Here is a 13,389-nt window from a genome sequence, read left to right as displayed (position 1 = left end):
GCCATGCCTTTGCAGCAGGTGGCACACAACAAATATGAATGTGGCTTCCAAGTAGGGTCAATGACAGACCTTTCCTCCCCAGAATCTGCCAGTGACTCCAAACCCTAAGGACAGGGAGAGTATGAGGCAAGAGCCCCAGGAAAATTCCCAGCTATGTCTCCTATGACCACAATGACTTCATCTGACAACAAGGCTGTCCAAGGTACCATTTGAAGATTTGTCAATATGAACCACTGCCAAAAGGAAGGGTGTTTTCAGGGACCCATGCAAGGCTTGGGGTAGATTTGTTTTTGTACGCTAGAGGTGGTACCCTGTGGAAAGCCTATATGGTAAAGGATGCACTGGAGCCAACTCCTTGGACCTTGATCTACACACTTGTCAGTCTAGGAACCCACAACGAGTACACATAGTGCTAGCACTGTGCAGGGAAATCTGGCCACGGGCAGAGGGTACACCCCCAAGTGAGCTCTTCAATGCTTCCTGCTGGAACACCAGCAATGAGGGGCCCGCCCTGCTCCCCAGCTTCTATCCCGGTCTCGACAAATAGAGATTGGATAACATCATACCACTTACAGCTCCCAGTAACACCAGGCAAGGCCACAGCCTCTCTGGGCAGGGGTCCCACTCTAGCCCAGCACCCTAATATACCTCCACCACAGGTCTCACCCTCAATAGCTCCCCCAAAGTGTCCACTAGGAACTATACTCAATGTTATGAGATAGCCCACCATCAGGGAGAGGCCCACTAGGACCACATAAAAGGGTGGCCTTGCCACTCAAGAAGATCAGGAGACAAAGTGAATACGTTCTCTGCACAGAGGTTGTGGGAGATGGGTGAGAGGCACTTGTCCAGGTTCTGTGGGGAATCCTGACCTGACCCAGGGCTTGCTAAAGATGTTGAGGGAGACAGGACACAATTAGACCCTGTACAAGTACACAGCAGCTGTGTTTTTTGCTATATGTGCAGATTCCTTGCAAGGAGCTATGACACAGGTATGACATTAGGCATCAAGGTCTTTGACAGCCTAAGCTCTAGGTCTGCTGCCTCCTAGGTGAAAACACACTACCTTGGCCAGGATATGTTTGTCTTTGATGATATACTCATAGGTGGTCAACAAGACATTGAACTTCCCACTGCGAAGCTGGGGGACAAAAGCTCGTCTTGCTGCTGGAGAGCCCTGCAGAGATAGGATGCAAACAGTTTAGATGCCTGAATAGTGTTACTGAAGAAGGAAAATGATCTTTGCCTAAGGCAGCCTGGGATTGGGGCTATGCAAGACAGCTCTCACCCTGCTATGTAGAATAGCCTGCTTTGAGGCTGCTATGTAAAATCTTAGCTGCAGGGGAGGAATAGACAGGGGGCATCTTGGAAAACTGTGCTGTCTATACCATCATCAACCTCCCTCTTTCTAGGTCCCGAACTTAGGCTCCTAACCTGGAAGCTAGGTCTTCTCCTTCACCTGGCAGCAGCCACTATAATCACTTCAGCCTCTTCCCTACTGCCTAGTTCTTCCTTATTTCTAGTCCCACGTCTCCTCCATGACTACCTTCTAGACACGTCAAGCTCTTATACACAGCAACACTGTCCTTACAGCACAGGCACAGGGTGAAGAGCCTAAGTTAGCAGAAGTAAACAATGCTATGCACTGGTGGACTGGTAACCCTTCTACCTCAGTTTCCGATGCCCATGCCTGTGGGCTACAAGCCCCCATCCCAATGTATCAGAGTCTGACAGGATGGTGATGGATGGTGATGGTTGGCACGGGCCTGGCTAGGTACCTAGGACACATAGCATCATGTCACATCAGTGGTCTATTTTCATTCTGTTCTCATATACAAATGTATTTTAATCAGAGTCCTGGTGAAAACAATTCTCTAGTGAACTCATCCATGTCTTGTTATGTATATTAGGATATATACTGCTGAATCCATATTTTCACAAATGAAACATTTGATTTTGACTTTAGAAAAAAAGTGTTTATGCCACAAAATAAATAACCATCCATTTTGTGTGACCACTAGAACCTCCTGTGCATCAAATAAGCACCAGGCCCAGGAGTCTTGTGCCTCTAACACATACTGGCTTCTATCTTTGTGCCCATGCCTGTGTCTCCTAACAAGTTGGAGGACACATCTTCAGTCTGTGACATACCTTGTAGGAAACCTTCACCACTGAGGGGGCCCACTTGTCAAATTCATATGCCCAGTTTGACAGTGTCCTGAAGGGAAAGGAAGAGATAGTCAAATTCTCCTAGACTAGGCAACAGTGAAGCCAACAGGCCTCATATTCATAACTACCATAGTAAACTCAATGTGAACCATGGGAACTTTGTGCATAGTGGTGGTGGAGGGTGGGGTGGCAGCAACCAGAGAGAAAAAGACACCCTGTTCCAGATGGGAAGAACATACACACACAAAGATATGGTGCTGGTATATAGCTGGCCCAGGGCAGAGCCAGGAGTAGGCCTTAGGCAGTCAGCTGTCTCCCCAGGGTAATCACGGGCCTCTTGGTGAATATGTGAGATACTACAGATCTGCTGCAGCAACTGTGGCTGGCCTCCCAATGTCAGGGATTGTGTTTAACACATGTAAATACAGGACACATGGTGATCCTGTTACCAACTTAGACCAAAAACGGAAGCTATAGATGACCCTGATTTAGAAGGGGGAAAGCAGAGGGTAAGCAGAGACCAAGAGCACAGGGGAAGGGGTAGAACCAAGACCTATCCTCAGGACAGACCTGAGAGCTTTTCTCCTTGGAGAAAAAGCAGGAGAGAGAAATGGCTGAGGATTGCAAGATAGAGTCTGTTCCCCAATTTCGATTTTCCTCTCAGAAACTACATTCCTATGCTTTCCAGTGACTGCCTAAGAGGCCCATCTAATGACAGTTCAACTTGCTGGAGTCACACTGGCAAAGGGTTAACTTAGCTGGAATATGCTACTAAGGCCCTTTACTGCTTACTATCCTTCTACCAACCCAGGTGAGACCATAGAGACAATGTAGTCACTTTGCAACCATAAGGCAAGTAGCCTACAAACAGTTTTCACCGAGTAAATGAAAACTTCAAGGCCGTGCTGGTACACACCTTTAGTTCCAGCACTTAATAGGCAGAAGCAGGTGGATCTGATTTTGAAGCCAGCCTGGTCTTCAGAGTGAGTTCCAGAACAGCCAGGGCTACACAGAAAAATACTGTCTCAAAAAACAAACATGTTGTGAGCAGCTGTATCTGACATATGTATTGTGGCAGCATGGAGGGGAGGAATAACCTCACCACACTGATACCTGGTACAGGTGGAAGAGCTGGCCCTGTGGTCATGGGGGTAGAGGGCTGCCTCTGCCCCTCACCAGCTGCAGTACTTGAGAGAGTGGCCTCTATCTGGGAAACACAGTACAGCTGACCCTGGCCCTCATTCATTGCTGCAAGAGGTAAATCAGCCCAGGCAATGCTGGAAAGCTCATCTAGGTGTCGAGGATAGGGGAGAATTGGCAGGCTGACCAACCCTACAGCTGTCCAGAACCAGGGCTATGACTTGACTCACCCCACCATCCACCACCCCATCTATGATCTGCCAAAGCAAGTTAAGGGTACAGTCCTTCAGACCCTAAGCTGCAGGATCTTCACAACACAGACAACAACAGGATATCCAAGAAGAGTCCCAGTGAGGGTCCAGCATTGATAGTAGAGTAGAAAACACAGGCCTCGAACCAGACCAATGACTCTTTGCAATTAACACTTGCAAGTATATGGACAATGGGGTTTGCTGTGTGACTCACTGTGCCACATTACAGCTTCCAGGATGAAATTTTTCCTTTTCTTTAATTTTTCCCTTAAATTTTACTTTTTTTGGGGGTGGTTGCAGGGTGGGAGGGTGGATCCAAAGGACAGGGAAATGAATGTGATCAAGATGTATGATGTGAAAAACACAATATAAAAAGTAAACATACAAATAAACAAAACTTAAAAAGTGAAAAGCTAGAGAGGCTAGTCTAGAATGTCATATTAACTGTTTATTGGTCATTTGTTTGTTTTTCTTTAATATATTTTATTTATTTATTATTTGTAGTGTTCTTCCCCCATTGCCTGCATGCTAGAAGAGGGCACCAGATCTCATGAGAGATGGTTGTGAGCCACCATGTGGTTGCTGGGGACTGAACTCAGGACCTCCAGAAGAGCAGCCAGTGCTCTTAACCTCTGAGCCACCTTTCCAGTGCCCCCCCCCACCTTAGTGTTTTTTTTTTTTTTTTTTTTTTTTTTGGAGACAAGGTTTCTTTGTGTACCCTGGCTGTCCTGGAACTCATTGGGGATTCATAGGGATCTGTATACAGAGTGCTGGGATTAAAACTGTGTACCAAAAACAAAAAACCAAAAACAACTGGGTTATAGAACACTTCAGGAGCCTGAATGCCTGGCAGCACTGGGCTTACCACCCTATGCCCACCTGAGAGGCTACTCTTAAGGGAATACTAGCCAGACTACCTTGGCTGTTCCAAAGCATAATGGAAGCTCAAGAAAGGCATGAAGAAAGGAAAGGCTTGAGGGGCATGCAGACCTGCAGTAGAAGGGAGAAAAGCTAGTAACTCACGAGGAGCCTGAGGATCAGGAAAGATACCAGAATACAAGACAGGGAAGGAACTCTCCCGGTACCAGCAGTGCAGCAGGCAGGTGGGACAGTGGGACACTCCCTAGGGTACAGGGAGTGAGCATCTAGCCAGGAGAAGGAGGGATGAAGAGCACGAACATGTGCCTGGACAGGAATCACATGGAAAGAATGGCAGATCATGGCAGCAGAGTGCTGTGCTGGTTTGAATGAGAATGGCCCCATAGGCTCCAACTGTTTGGGAAGGACTGGGTGGAGCCTGCTGGAAGAGCTGTGTCCCTCGGGGGCTCGAAAGATGGCTCAGCCATTAAGAGCACAGGCTGTTCTTCCAGAGTACCTAGGTTCAATTCACAGCGCCCACGTGGTGACTCACAACTGTCTGTAACTCTAGTTCCAGGGGATCTGACACCTTCACACCAATGTACATAAAAGTTAAATATTTAAAAAAAAAAAAAAAAAAAAAAAAAAAAAAAAGGAGGGGGTGTAACTGGAGGTGAGCTTTCAGATTTCAAAAGTCCACATTATTTCCAGTGTCTCTCTCCACCCCATGCTTGTGGATTAGCATGTGAGTTCTCAGTGTTCCTGTCACCATGCCATTGCTTTGTCACCGAAATCCTATGCCAAATTAAATGCTTTTTTTCATAAGTTGCCTTCGTTGTTTTGTCACTACAACAAAGCTGTGAGCTTCAGACAAAGCAGCTGTCCTGCAGTATGAAGTGGTTGCTTACTGTAACTGGCAGAGACTGCTGCTGAGGACAGCAGGAGACAAACAGGAGTGTCTGGTCTCCTATACCTATAGGCAGTTTTAAGGTAGTCTCATTAAGGTGTTGGGAACTGAACTTTTGGTCTCTACAAGATCAAGAGGCACCATTAACCCCTCAGTCTTCCCTCTATTCCCTTCTTTTGTTTTCCTTGAACTCAGGGTCTCATCCTATAACCCAGACAAGTTTGAAACATCATGCAGTCCAGGATGGCCTTAAACTTGAAACAATCATCCTACCTCAGTCTCATAAGTGAGTACACAGCATGGTTTCTAACATTGAGGCTCCTTAGGGAATGAGCTGATCCAGAATTAGGGCAAGAAATGAAAAGAGGAACCAGAGGAAATCAACTGAGACAAAAATCAGTAAGTGCTCTAACCTCAGGCAGGCCTGCCACAAGGATAAAAATGTCAATTAAGAGTGGCCAAATATAAACAATTGAAAAAACAAGAGAAATGAATCAGTGTTAATGCATAGGCCAAAGCATCAAATAAACACATCCTCAATAATAAATAGACTGGCAAAAGGGAAGAACTCCAAACGCTGATTGTAGCATCCACCTAGAAGACAGCTCACATCCACAGCCCTGAGCACACAATACAACAAATTAGTAGAGCTGGGCTTGGTGGCACATGCTTTTAATCCTAGCACTAGGGAGGCAAAGGCCAGGGATCGGAGTTCAAGTCCAGCATTGTCTATAGAGTAAATTCCAGGGAAGCCCAGGCTACACAGTGAAACCCTTTTTTGAAAAAAAACAACAGAGTAGTAGAGAAAACTACAAGCACCCAGCAGTGATCCTGCCTAAGTGGCATGGTCAAGGTTGCCATGGGCATGATATGGGCAACACAGGAGGGAAAAATGAGGATATTTCACTTCTACAGTCATGGGTACAGTCTATCCAAGAAAAACCCCAACGTACCCACAGTGAGGGCAAAGTAGGAGCTAATGAAATACACAGGACTAGGGCATGGTGCAGTGGCCAACCCTTGCTTAGCATTCTGAAAACCTAGTTCCACACCCAGTGCCTCAAACAAACAGTAGTGCAGAGGCATTCAGAAAATTGAGGCAGAAATCTTGAGATCAAGGCCAGCCTAGGTGACATAGTGAAAGTCTATCATATAACATAGAAGACAATAAAAATTTATCAAAGTCAGAATTATGGAAATATAGGCGAACCATGACTGGCCAGAAGCATGGAGCCCTAACAACTGAGCCTGGACACAATACAAACATAAGAGCAAAACTAGTGGCAGTAACTGAGATTAGAGTGCACTTTGGCACCATGACAGTGACTGCCCTCAACTGTGACTAAACCTTAGGAATAAAGATGTATCAAAAGGAAACTGAGTGGTAAATATGAGGCCTTAGTGAGTCTGTGACTGTTGTCTCAGACTGTTGAAGTTTCATGTAAGAAATTAAGCAAATGGAAAAAGAGGCCTTAGTGGAGAACTGCAATGAGCACTTGAAGAAGGAAGCATGAAGGCACACAGTCATGTTTGGAACAGTTCTGGAACAATCACCACAGGCATGACTTGCACTGTGGTGGCTGTGATGTCTGCAGTAGCAGAGGAAATGGAGTATCAGCAAGAGCCTGGTGGTTGCCACTAGACATTTAAAGAACAACAAAGGGAAATCCTCAACATGAAAGCAGAGGTGCCTGGAGGGTACCAAGCTGGGCCAACATTAGCATCCCTTGTGCAAAAATAACAGTAGCATTTCAGGCTTCTGGTGACACATGGAGTGTGTAGAACACAATCCCCAGAGACTTCAAACAAACCCTCACCAAGGGACAAGTTTGTAAAAAACTAAGATTTTAGACCAATGACTCTGGATGAACATATAGTTGTACTGCTCAGGGGCTGCACTATAGAATGAGGCCCAGTCACAAACAGAATCAGACTATCACCCTAGGCCAGGGACTGACTCAGGGCCAGAAATGCAACTTAGCCTGGGCCAATAAGAACTAGCCCAAAGGAGGGCTGAGGCAGATGAAATTTTTTTTTTTTTTTTTTAAAGCTAACAAATTTCCAGACCTGCTGAAACCAAGAATGGTGAGTAGAAGACTCTGTGGGATGCCAGATAAATGCAAGTTTGGGCACCTGTGCTGTGTATGGCAAGCTAATATGTGATACAAGAGGATGCTGGGCCCTACACAGAGCATAATAATGGGTATAAGAGACTACAAAGGCTTCTGCTTAATAGATCCAAAAGTAACCCTACCATTCTCTCAGGAAGAATAAGAGGCAGCTGAAGAAATCTTTTTAAGAGCTGACTTATGGGATTTGGGTGGACTCCACATTCAAAGCCAGAGGCTGACAGCAATGAGCTGATGTACATCTCCCAAACAGGGTATTATAGTCCTCATACTTAGGAATTCAGACATGACTGATGCAGTGCCTTATCCTATTCTGTACCTAAGGGACAACCATGTAAAGACAGACAGAAGGTGGCCAAAATATGAAGACAGATGAAAGGAGACCACAGAGAGGCTTCAGACCAACCCTGTGTCGCATTCTGGACATTCCACTTCCACCCTGCAGGAAAAAGAAACCCATGCTGCACCCAGGCTGTGAATGGAGTCAGGCTCATACATACGAGAGAGGCACAATGATGAGGAAGGGCCCGTTGATGCGCTTGTGCTCCATGAGGTATGTGATGAGCGCGATGGTTTGGATGGTCTTTCCCAGCCCCATCTCATCAGCCAGGATGCCATTCAGGTTGTTGTTATACAGGGACACGAGCCACTCCAAGCCCTTGATCTGTAAGGGCAGAAATGTGAGGACCACATTCACACAGCAAAAATGCCACCTATAGCTACCTGCCCTGGGCTGTCCAATTTTCCTGCAGTTCTCACCCTGGCCACACATGTAAAAGCACAGGGGATTGTGCTAATGGCTACACTATTTTTTCTTATTTATTTTCCTTTGACGCAGGACTGTTCTAGAACTTGCTTTTGTAGACCAGGGTGGCCTTAAACTCACAGAGATCCACCTGCCTCTGCCTCTAGAGTACTGGGATAAAGGAGTGTGTCACCACAGCTCAGCTATTTACTTTTTAATGAAAGCCGTCTCATAGCATTTACTGCCAACTGACAATAATGTAAGAGCTATCAAAAGAAAATGATTAAATGTTTCATGCTGTGCTCCCAGCAAAAAAACACCTCTAAACCACTGCTGCCTTCTCCATGTTTCACTCATCCATTACTGGTAGATAGAACCCTGTGGCAGAGTCACAGGCTCTCCTGTCAGTTTGATCCAACTCAGCTGCTTTCTTGCCTTTGTTGCAGACTGAATCTCCTCTGTATTAGGTACTGTGTTCATCCAAACCACTAATCCAACCTTCTCTCTACATGTCCACTTGCTCATAAAGCATGCCTGAATCCCAGATCTCTTTTACAAGTATCTGACGATGAGGCTGGTAGCTGGTATGTTCTGGCCCTAGCCAAGGTATTGCCACAGTGAAAGTCACAGAGACCACATGAATGAGATGTCACTTATTTATCATAGTAATAAGTATCTTTTAACAGTCTTAGATTTATTTATTTCATTATTTTATATGTATGATTATTTTCCCTGCATTACATATGTGTGTCACATATGTGCCTGGTGCCTGTGAAGGACAGAAGAGAGTGTTAGATCCTCTGGGATTGGACTAGAGATCTGAGCCACCATGTGGGTGCTGGGAATCAAACCAAGGTCCTCTGCAAGAGGCACATTGCTCTTAACCCATTGCTCTTAACCAACTGAGCCATCTCTCCACATCTAAATACTTTAAGACAGGCTTCAGTGCATGGATTAGGAAAGAAAGAGAAACTCAGAAGTAACATGTGCTCAAGTATGGGCAAGGGAACCTGAAGGGCTCTCAAGTGTGGGCATGGGTCAACTACAACTTCTGTTTTTAATGTGTGTGATGTATAGACCATGTATGCATGTATGCATATGTATGTGGAGGCCAGATATTGTTTATTAGTGTTCAATGATCACTCCCAACTTCCTCATTATTTACTAAGATGGGATCTCTCATTGAACACAGAATTCTGTAATTTGGCAAGTCTAGCTAGTCAGCTTGACCTAGAGATGTACCTCCCAAGTACTGGGATTAAAGGTAGCCATATCACCTGCCTGGCTTTCATGTCAGTTCTAGAGATCTGAATTCTGATCCTCATTCTTTTGCTTTGTTATTCAAGACATGGTTTCTCTGTGTAGCTCTGGTTGTCCTAGAACTCAGAGATCTACTTGCTTCTGTCCCTCCAGTGCTGGGGTTAAAGGTGGTGCTTCTATTGTCCAGCTTTGGACCTCAGTTTTAAGTGGCAAGTGCTTTTATTCACTGAGCCATCTCCCTAGCTTTCTACCCAAAACCTCATTCCTAGGTATGTGGCAGGGCTTGGAGGTACAGTGGACTAAAAAAGCAAAAGCCCTCAACAGTCAGCAGCACTGGCTGGCAAAGATCCATGGACCACACAGGAAATCCTATCACTCCACAGGATACTTCAATGTCAGAATCATTAGGGCTTCAGGGAAATATGAGATGAAAACATCAAATGACCAATGCCTACCTAAACATCATGGTAATGTTAATAACTAAAGAAAGGCTGAAGAGGTAGCTAAGGGACACAGTGCTTGCCTACTTCACCCAAGTCCCTGGGTTCTAGCCCCAGCACCACACACAAAAATTTATGTGGATGAATTACTTATATGTGTGTGCACTTACATGTCAAAGAACAACTTAAAGAAATTATGCCTTCCACAATGTGGGTATAAGGAACTGAACTGAGATCATCAGGCTTGCCAGCAGAAATCATCACCTACTGATCAATCTTGCAGTCTCCTCTCAAATGCTCCATTTTTTCCCTTCTTTGAGTGTGTGTGTGTGTGTGTGTGTGTGTTTTCTGAGACAAGTCCTGGAACTCTCACTATAGACCAGTCTGGCCTCAGAACTCACAGAGATCCACCCGTCTCTGCCTCTAGAATGCTGGGATTAAAGGCGTGCAAAACCACTGATCAGCTGTTTTTGTTTTTTTATTTGAGACAGGATCCCACTATATATCTCTGGCTGGATGAAACTCACCTTTAGACCTGGCTAGCCTTAAATTTACAGAGATGTCCCTGCCTCCGTGTCCCAGGTTTTGAGATTAAAGGTATGTATCACCATGTCCAGCTCCAGTTTTTTGAGAGAGGGTTTGTGTAGCCTTGTCTGCCCTCAAACTCAGAGATCCGCCTGCTTCTGCCTCCCCAGTGCTGGGATTAAAAGTGTGTGCCTTCACTGCCCTGTTAAGACTTTTTTTTTTTTTTTTTAAAAGGACAGGACTTTCTAAAGCATTGAAGCTTTCCAACTGAATATGACACAAGAAAACAGTTTGGACATTTATTGTTATACATTAGGTAGGACCTGGGCAACCTACAATGATTTTAATTGCAGTAGCCTGTGTAAAGTTCCAGCGAATGCTGATTTGCCTCCTGAAGCCACATGGACACACAGTCTCAGAGTTCTCCCTAGGGAGAGTGGACAAGAATGAGGCCACAACCAAACAAAAGCAGGAAGATATAATCTTTGCATAGAGTGAGGCTAGTTCCCCTTTTGGAATCTCAGAGATGAGACATGGAAAGAGAATTTCCCTGGGAACAGTTAAGAGCCACAGTCTTCTCACCCTCATAGAAAACCCTCCCATAGTAAGGGCCATTCCTCTGACCCAAGAACAAAGTCCTGCTTTGACTATGGGTCTGAGACATGATACAGAGCAAGGTCCATGCCAACACTGAGCAGCTCTCTAAGTCCTTCGTACATATAATGTTCCTCTGCCTTGTGTGAGCACCTGGTGGCTTACTGAAGTTTTAATACCTTCTGGCAGTTAACCTATGTGACCAAACCTGCTGTCTGTGTATAGTGTTACACACCTTTCATTAGGCAGAGGCAGAGCTGATTTATATAGTGAGTTCCAAGCCAGTCTGGGATACACAGTGAGACCCTGTCTCAGAGAAAACAAAAGCAGATGGGAAAAGTGAGTGTTGACTAAGGACAACCACCAGCCACCCAGTCAGTCTCCCTGCTGCCTCCTGTCTTACCTGGTATTGTTTGAGGACGCCGTTGACCATGAGAGCCGACTGTTTATCTACTCTCTCTGTAACAGCATGAGCCACAGCATAGTAGGACTGCAGACCACGAGCAAGGGCCTGGGACACGCCATATTCGTCGTCCACATCTTGCTTGGCGTTCCTGGAGGGGGCACAAGCTGTGTGAGGATACAATCTCCTGTCTAAGACAATGTACTACCACTGGTTTGAACTAGCTGCCTATGTCTGTGACCTAATGGACTAAACTGTGAGGAACACAGAGGTGGGAACTACAATACAGCTAGCAACTGATCCCAACTCAAGGACCAGATGATTGCCCCTGAGATAACACAGGTCCCAAGGCCTCTGACAGAGGCTGGTGAAGGCCATGCCACTCACCATGACAGAAGATACTGGTGCTAAGGATCAGCTGCTCACAGAACTAGCACTGGGTACTTTTGAGATCTAATCTGAACTTACTTTGCTGCTGCTAACATTTATCATTATCTTCTTGAGACGGGGGTCTCAGTATGTAGCACTGGCTGGCCTTGAATTTGTCATCCTCCTGTAAAAGTCTCCCATTTCATGATTTGGTTCATTTTTTTTTTTTTTTTTTTTTTTGGGTGTGTGCATGAAGGAATGTACACAAGCTATTACATACATGTGGAAGTCAGAAACAGCTTGCTTCTTTTACTATGTGGGCTTTGGAGACCAAATTCAGGCTTTCAGGATTAGGATCAAGTACCATTACCAATATAGCCAGCCATCTCACTGGCCTTTCACTTTTCTTCTTTTTTAAGACAGGGTCTCACTACTGCAGCCATGGCTGGCCTGAAACGAGCTACACAGACCACATTAGTCTTGAACTTGTTGCAATTCTGCCTCCCGAGTATTGGCATTACAGACATCCACTTTATTCCTGGTATTGGGAATCAACTCAGGTCCTCTACAAGAGCAGTATGCCCTTTTAATTGCTGCCTCTCCAGCCTCTCTTTTTCTAACAATTATAATTCAATTGTGTATGGCAGGTACATGAATGTGCCACCAAGTATATGAATTATTGAAAATCAAACTCAGGTTGGTAGGACTGGCAGTGCTTTTATAAGAGGAGCCATCTCTATTGCCCCTTAGTTTTCATTTAAAGAGTGATTTAAACTATATGACATGGTTACACTCACCTATAGAACTCCAGCATTTGGAAAGTAAAAAGATTTCAGGATTGAAACCAACCTGGGCTATAGAGTGAGATCTCATCTCAAAATTAAAAAAAAAAAAAAAAGTCATAGTGGTACATGCCTTTGATTATATAGCACTGAGGAGGCAGAGGCAGATGGATCTCTATAGATTTGATGTCACCATGGTTTACACAGTAAGTTACATGGCTGCCTGAGCTACACAGTGAGATCACGTCTCCAAATAAAACAAAAACTTTAAAAATTAAAATTAAAACAAAAACAAACAAAAAAGTAGTTCATGTTCAAGGCTACCTCTCCTACAAAACAATAAAGTAATAAAACAATAAAATTAAAATTCACTACCATTGAGCTATTAATCACAATGCTTTCAATGTGGCAGATGTTGAGATATGTGCAATGTAACTTCCATCTGTTCACTGTGCTTCTTCATTTTTACCTTTAGCAAATAGCTACAGCCAGGTGCGATGGCACCAGCCTGTAACCCTGGCAGAAGAGGAAGGGGCAGGGCCATCTGTGTGTTCCAGGCTAGCCTAGTCTACAAACGGAGTTCAAGGCTAACCAGAGTTACACAGTGAAGCTGCCACATTAAGCTCTTGTTTTCTTATTTAGTGAGTGTTTTACAACTGTTCTCATGTATGTGCACGTTTAAATGTGTATGAGCCATTTTATAAGAACTGGTCGTTCATATAAGACCAAGGAATCTTATTCAATGAGGCTGGGTCTCTCACTTTGAATGCAGAGCTCACCAATATGGCTAGTCCCAGAGTGCTCTGGGATTCTGGCT

General features: G+C 44.9%; 1 protein-coding gene across 6 annotated transcripts in view; it reads right to left on the bottom strand.

Moving 5' to 3' along the window:
* The window catches only part of Smarca4 (SWI/SNF related, matrix associated, actin dependent regulator of chromatin, subfamily a, member 4), a 98,400-nt gene that overhangs the window by 35,515 nt on the left and 49,496 nt on the right, over positions 1 to 13,389 (bottom strand). For all 6 annotated transcript variants that reach the window (XM_051196812.1, XM_051196809.1, XM_051196807.1 and 3 more), the window contains exons 15-18: positions 11,422 to 11,572; positions 7,955 to 8,118; positions 2,152 to 2,218; positions 1,067 to 1,177 (exon numbers count right to left, since the gene is read on the bottom strand). In XM_051196812.1, the coding sequence (XP_051052769.1) occupies positions 1,067 to 1,177; positions 2,152 to 2,218; positions 7,955 to 8,118; positions 11,422 to 11,572 (493 nt within the window). The remainder of the gene's footprint in view (positions 1 to 1,066; positions 1,178 to 2,151; positions 2,219 to 7,954; positions 8,119 to 11,421; positions 11,573 to 13,389) is intronic.

Source organism: Phodopus roborovskii, unplaced genomic scaffold (assembly GCF_943737965.1).
Source record: "Phodopus roborovskii unplaced genomic scaffold, PHOROB, whole genome shotgun sequence".
In the NCBI taxonomy this organism is placed as follows: domain Eukaryota; kingdom Metazoa; phylum Chordata; class Mammalia; order Rodentia; family Cricetidae; genus Phodopus; species Phodopus roborovskii.
Note: the sequence above shows the minus strand (reverse complement) of the source record. Positions and strands in the feature narration are given on the sequence as shown.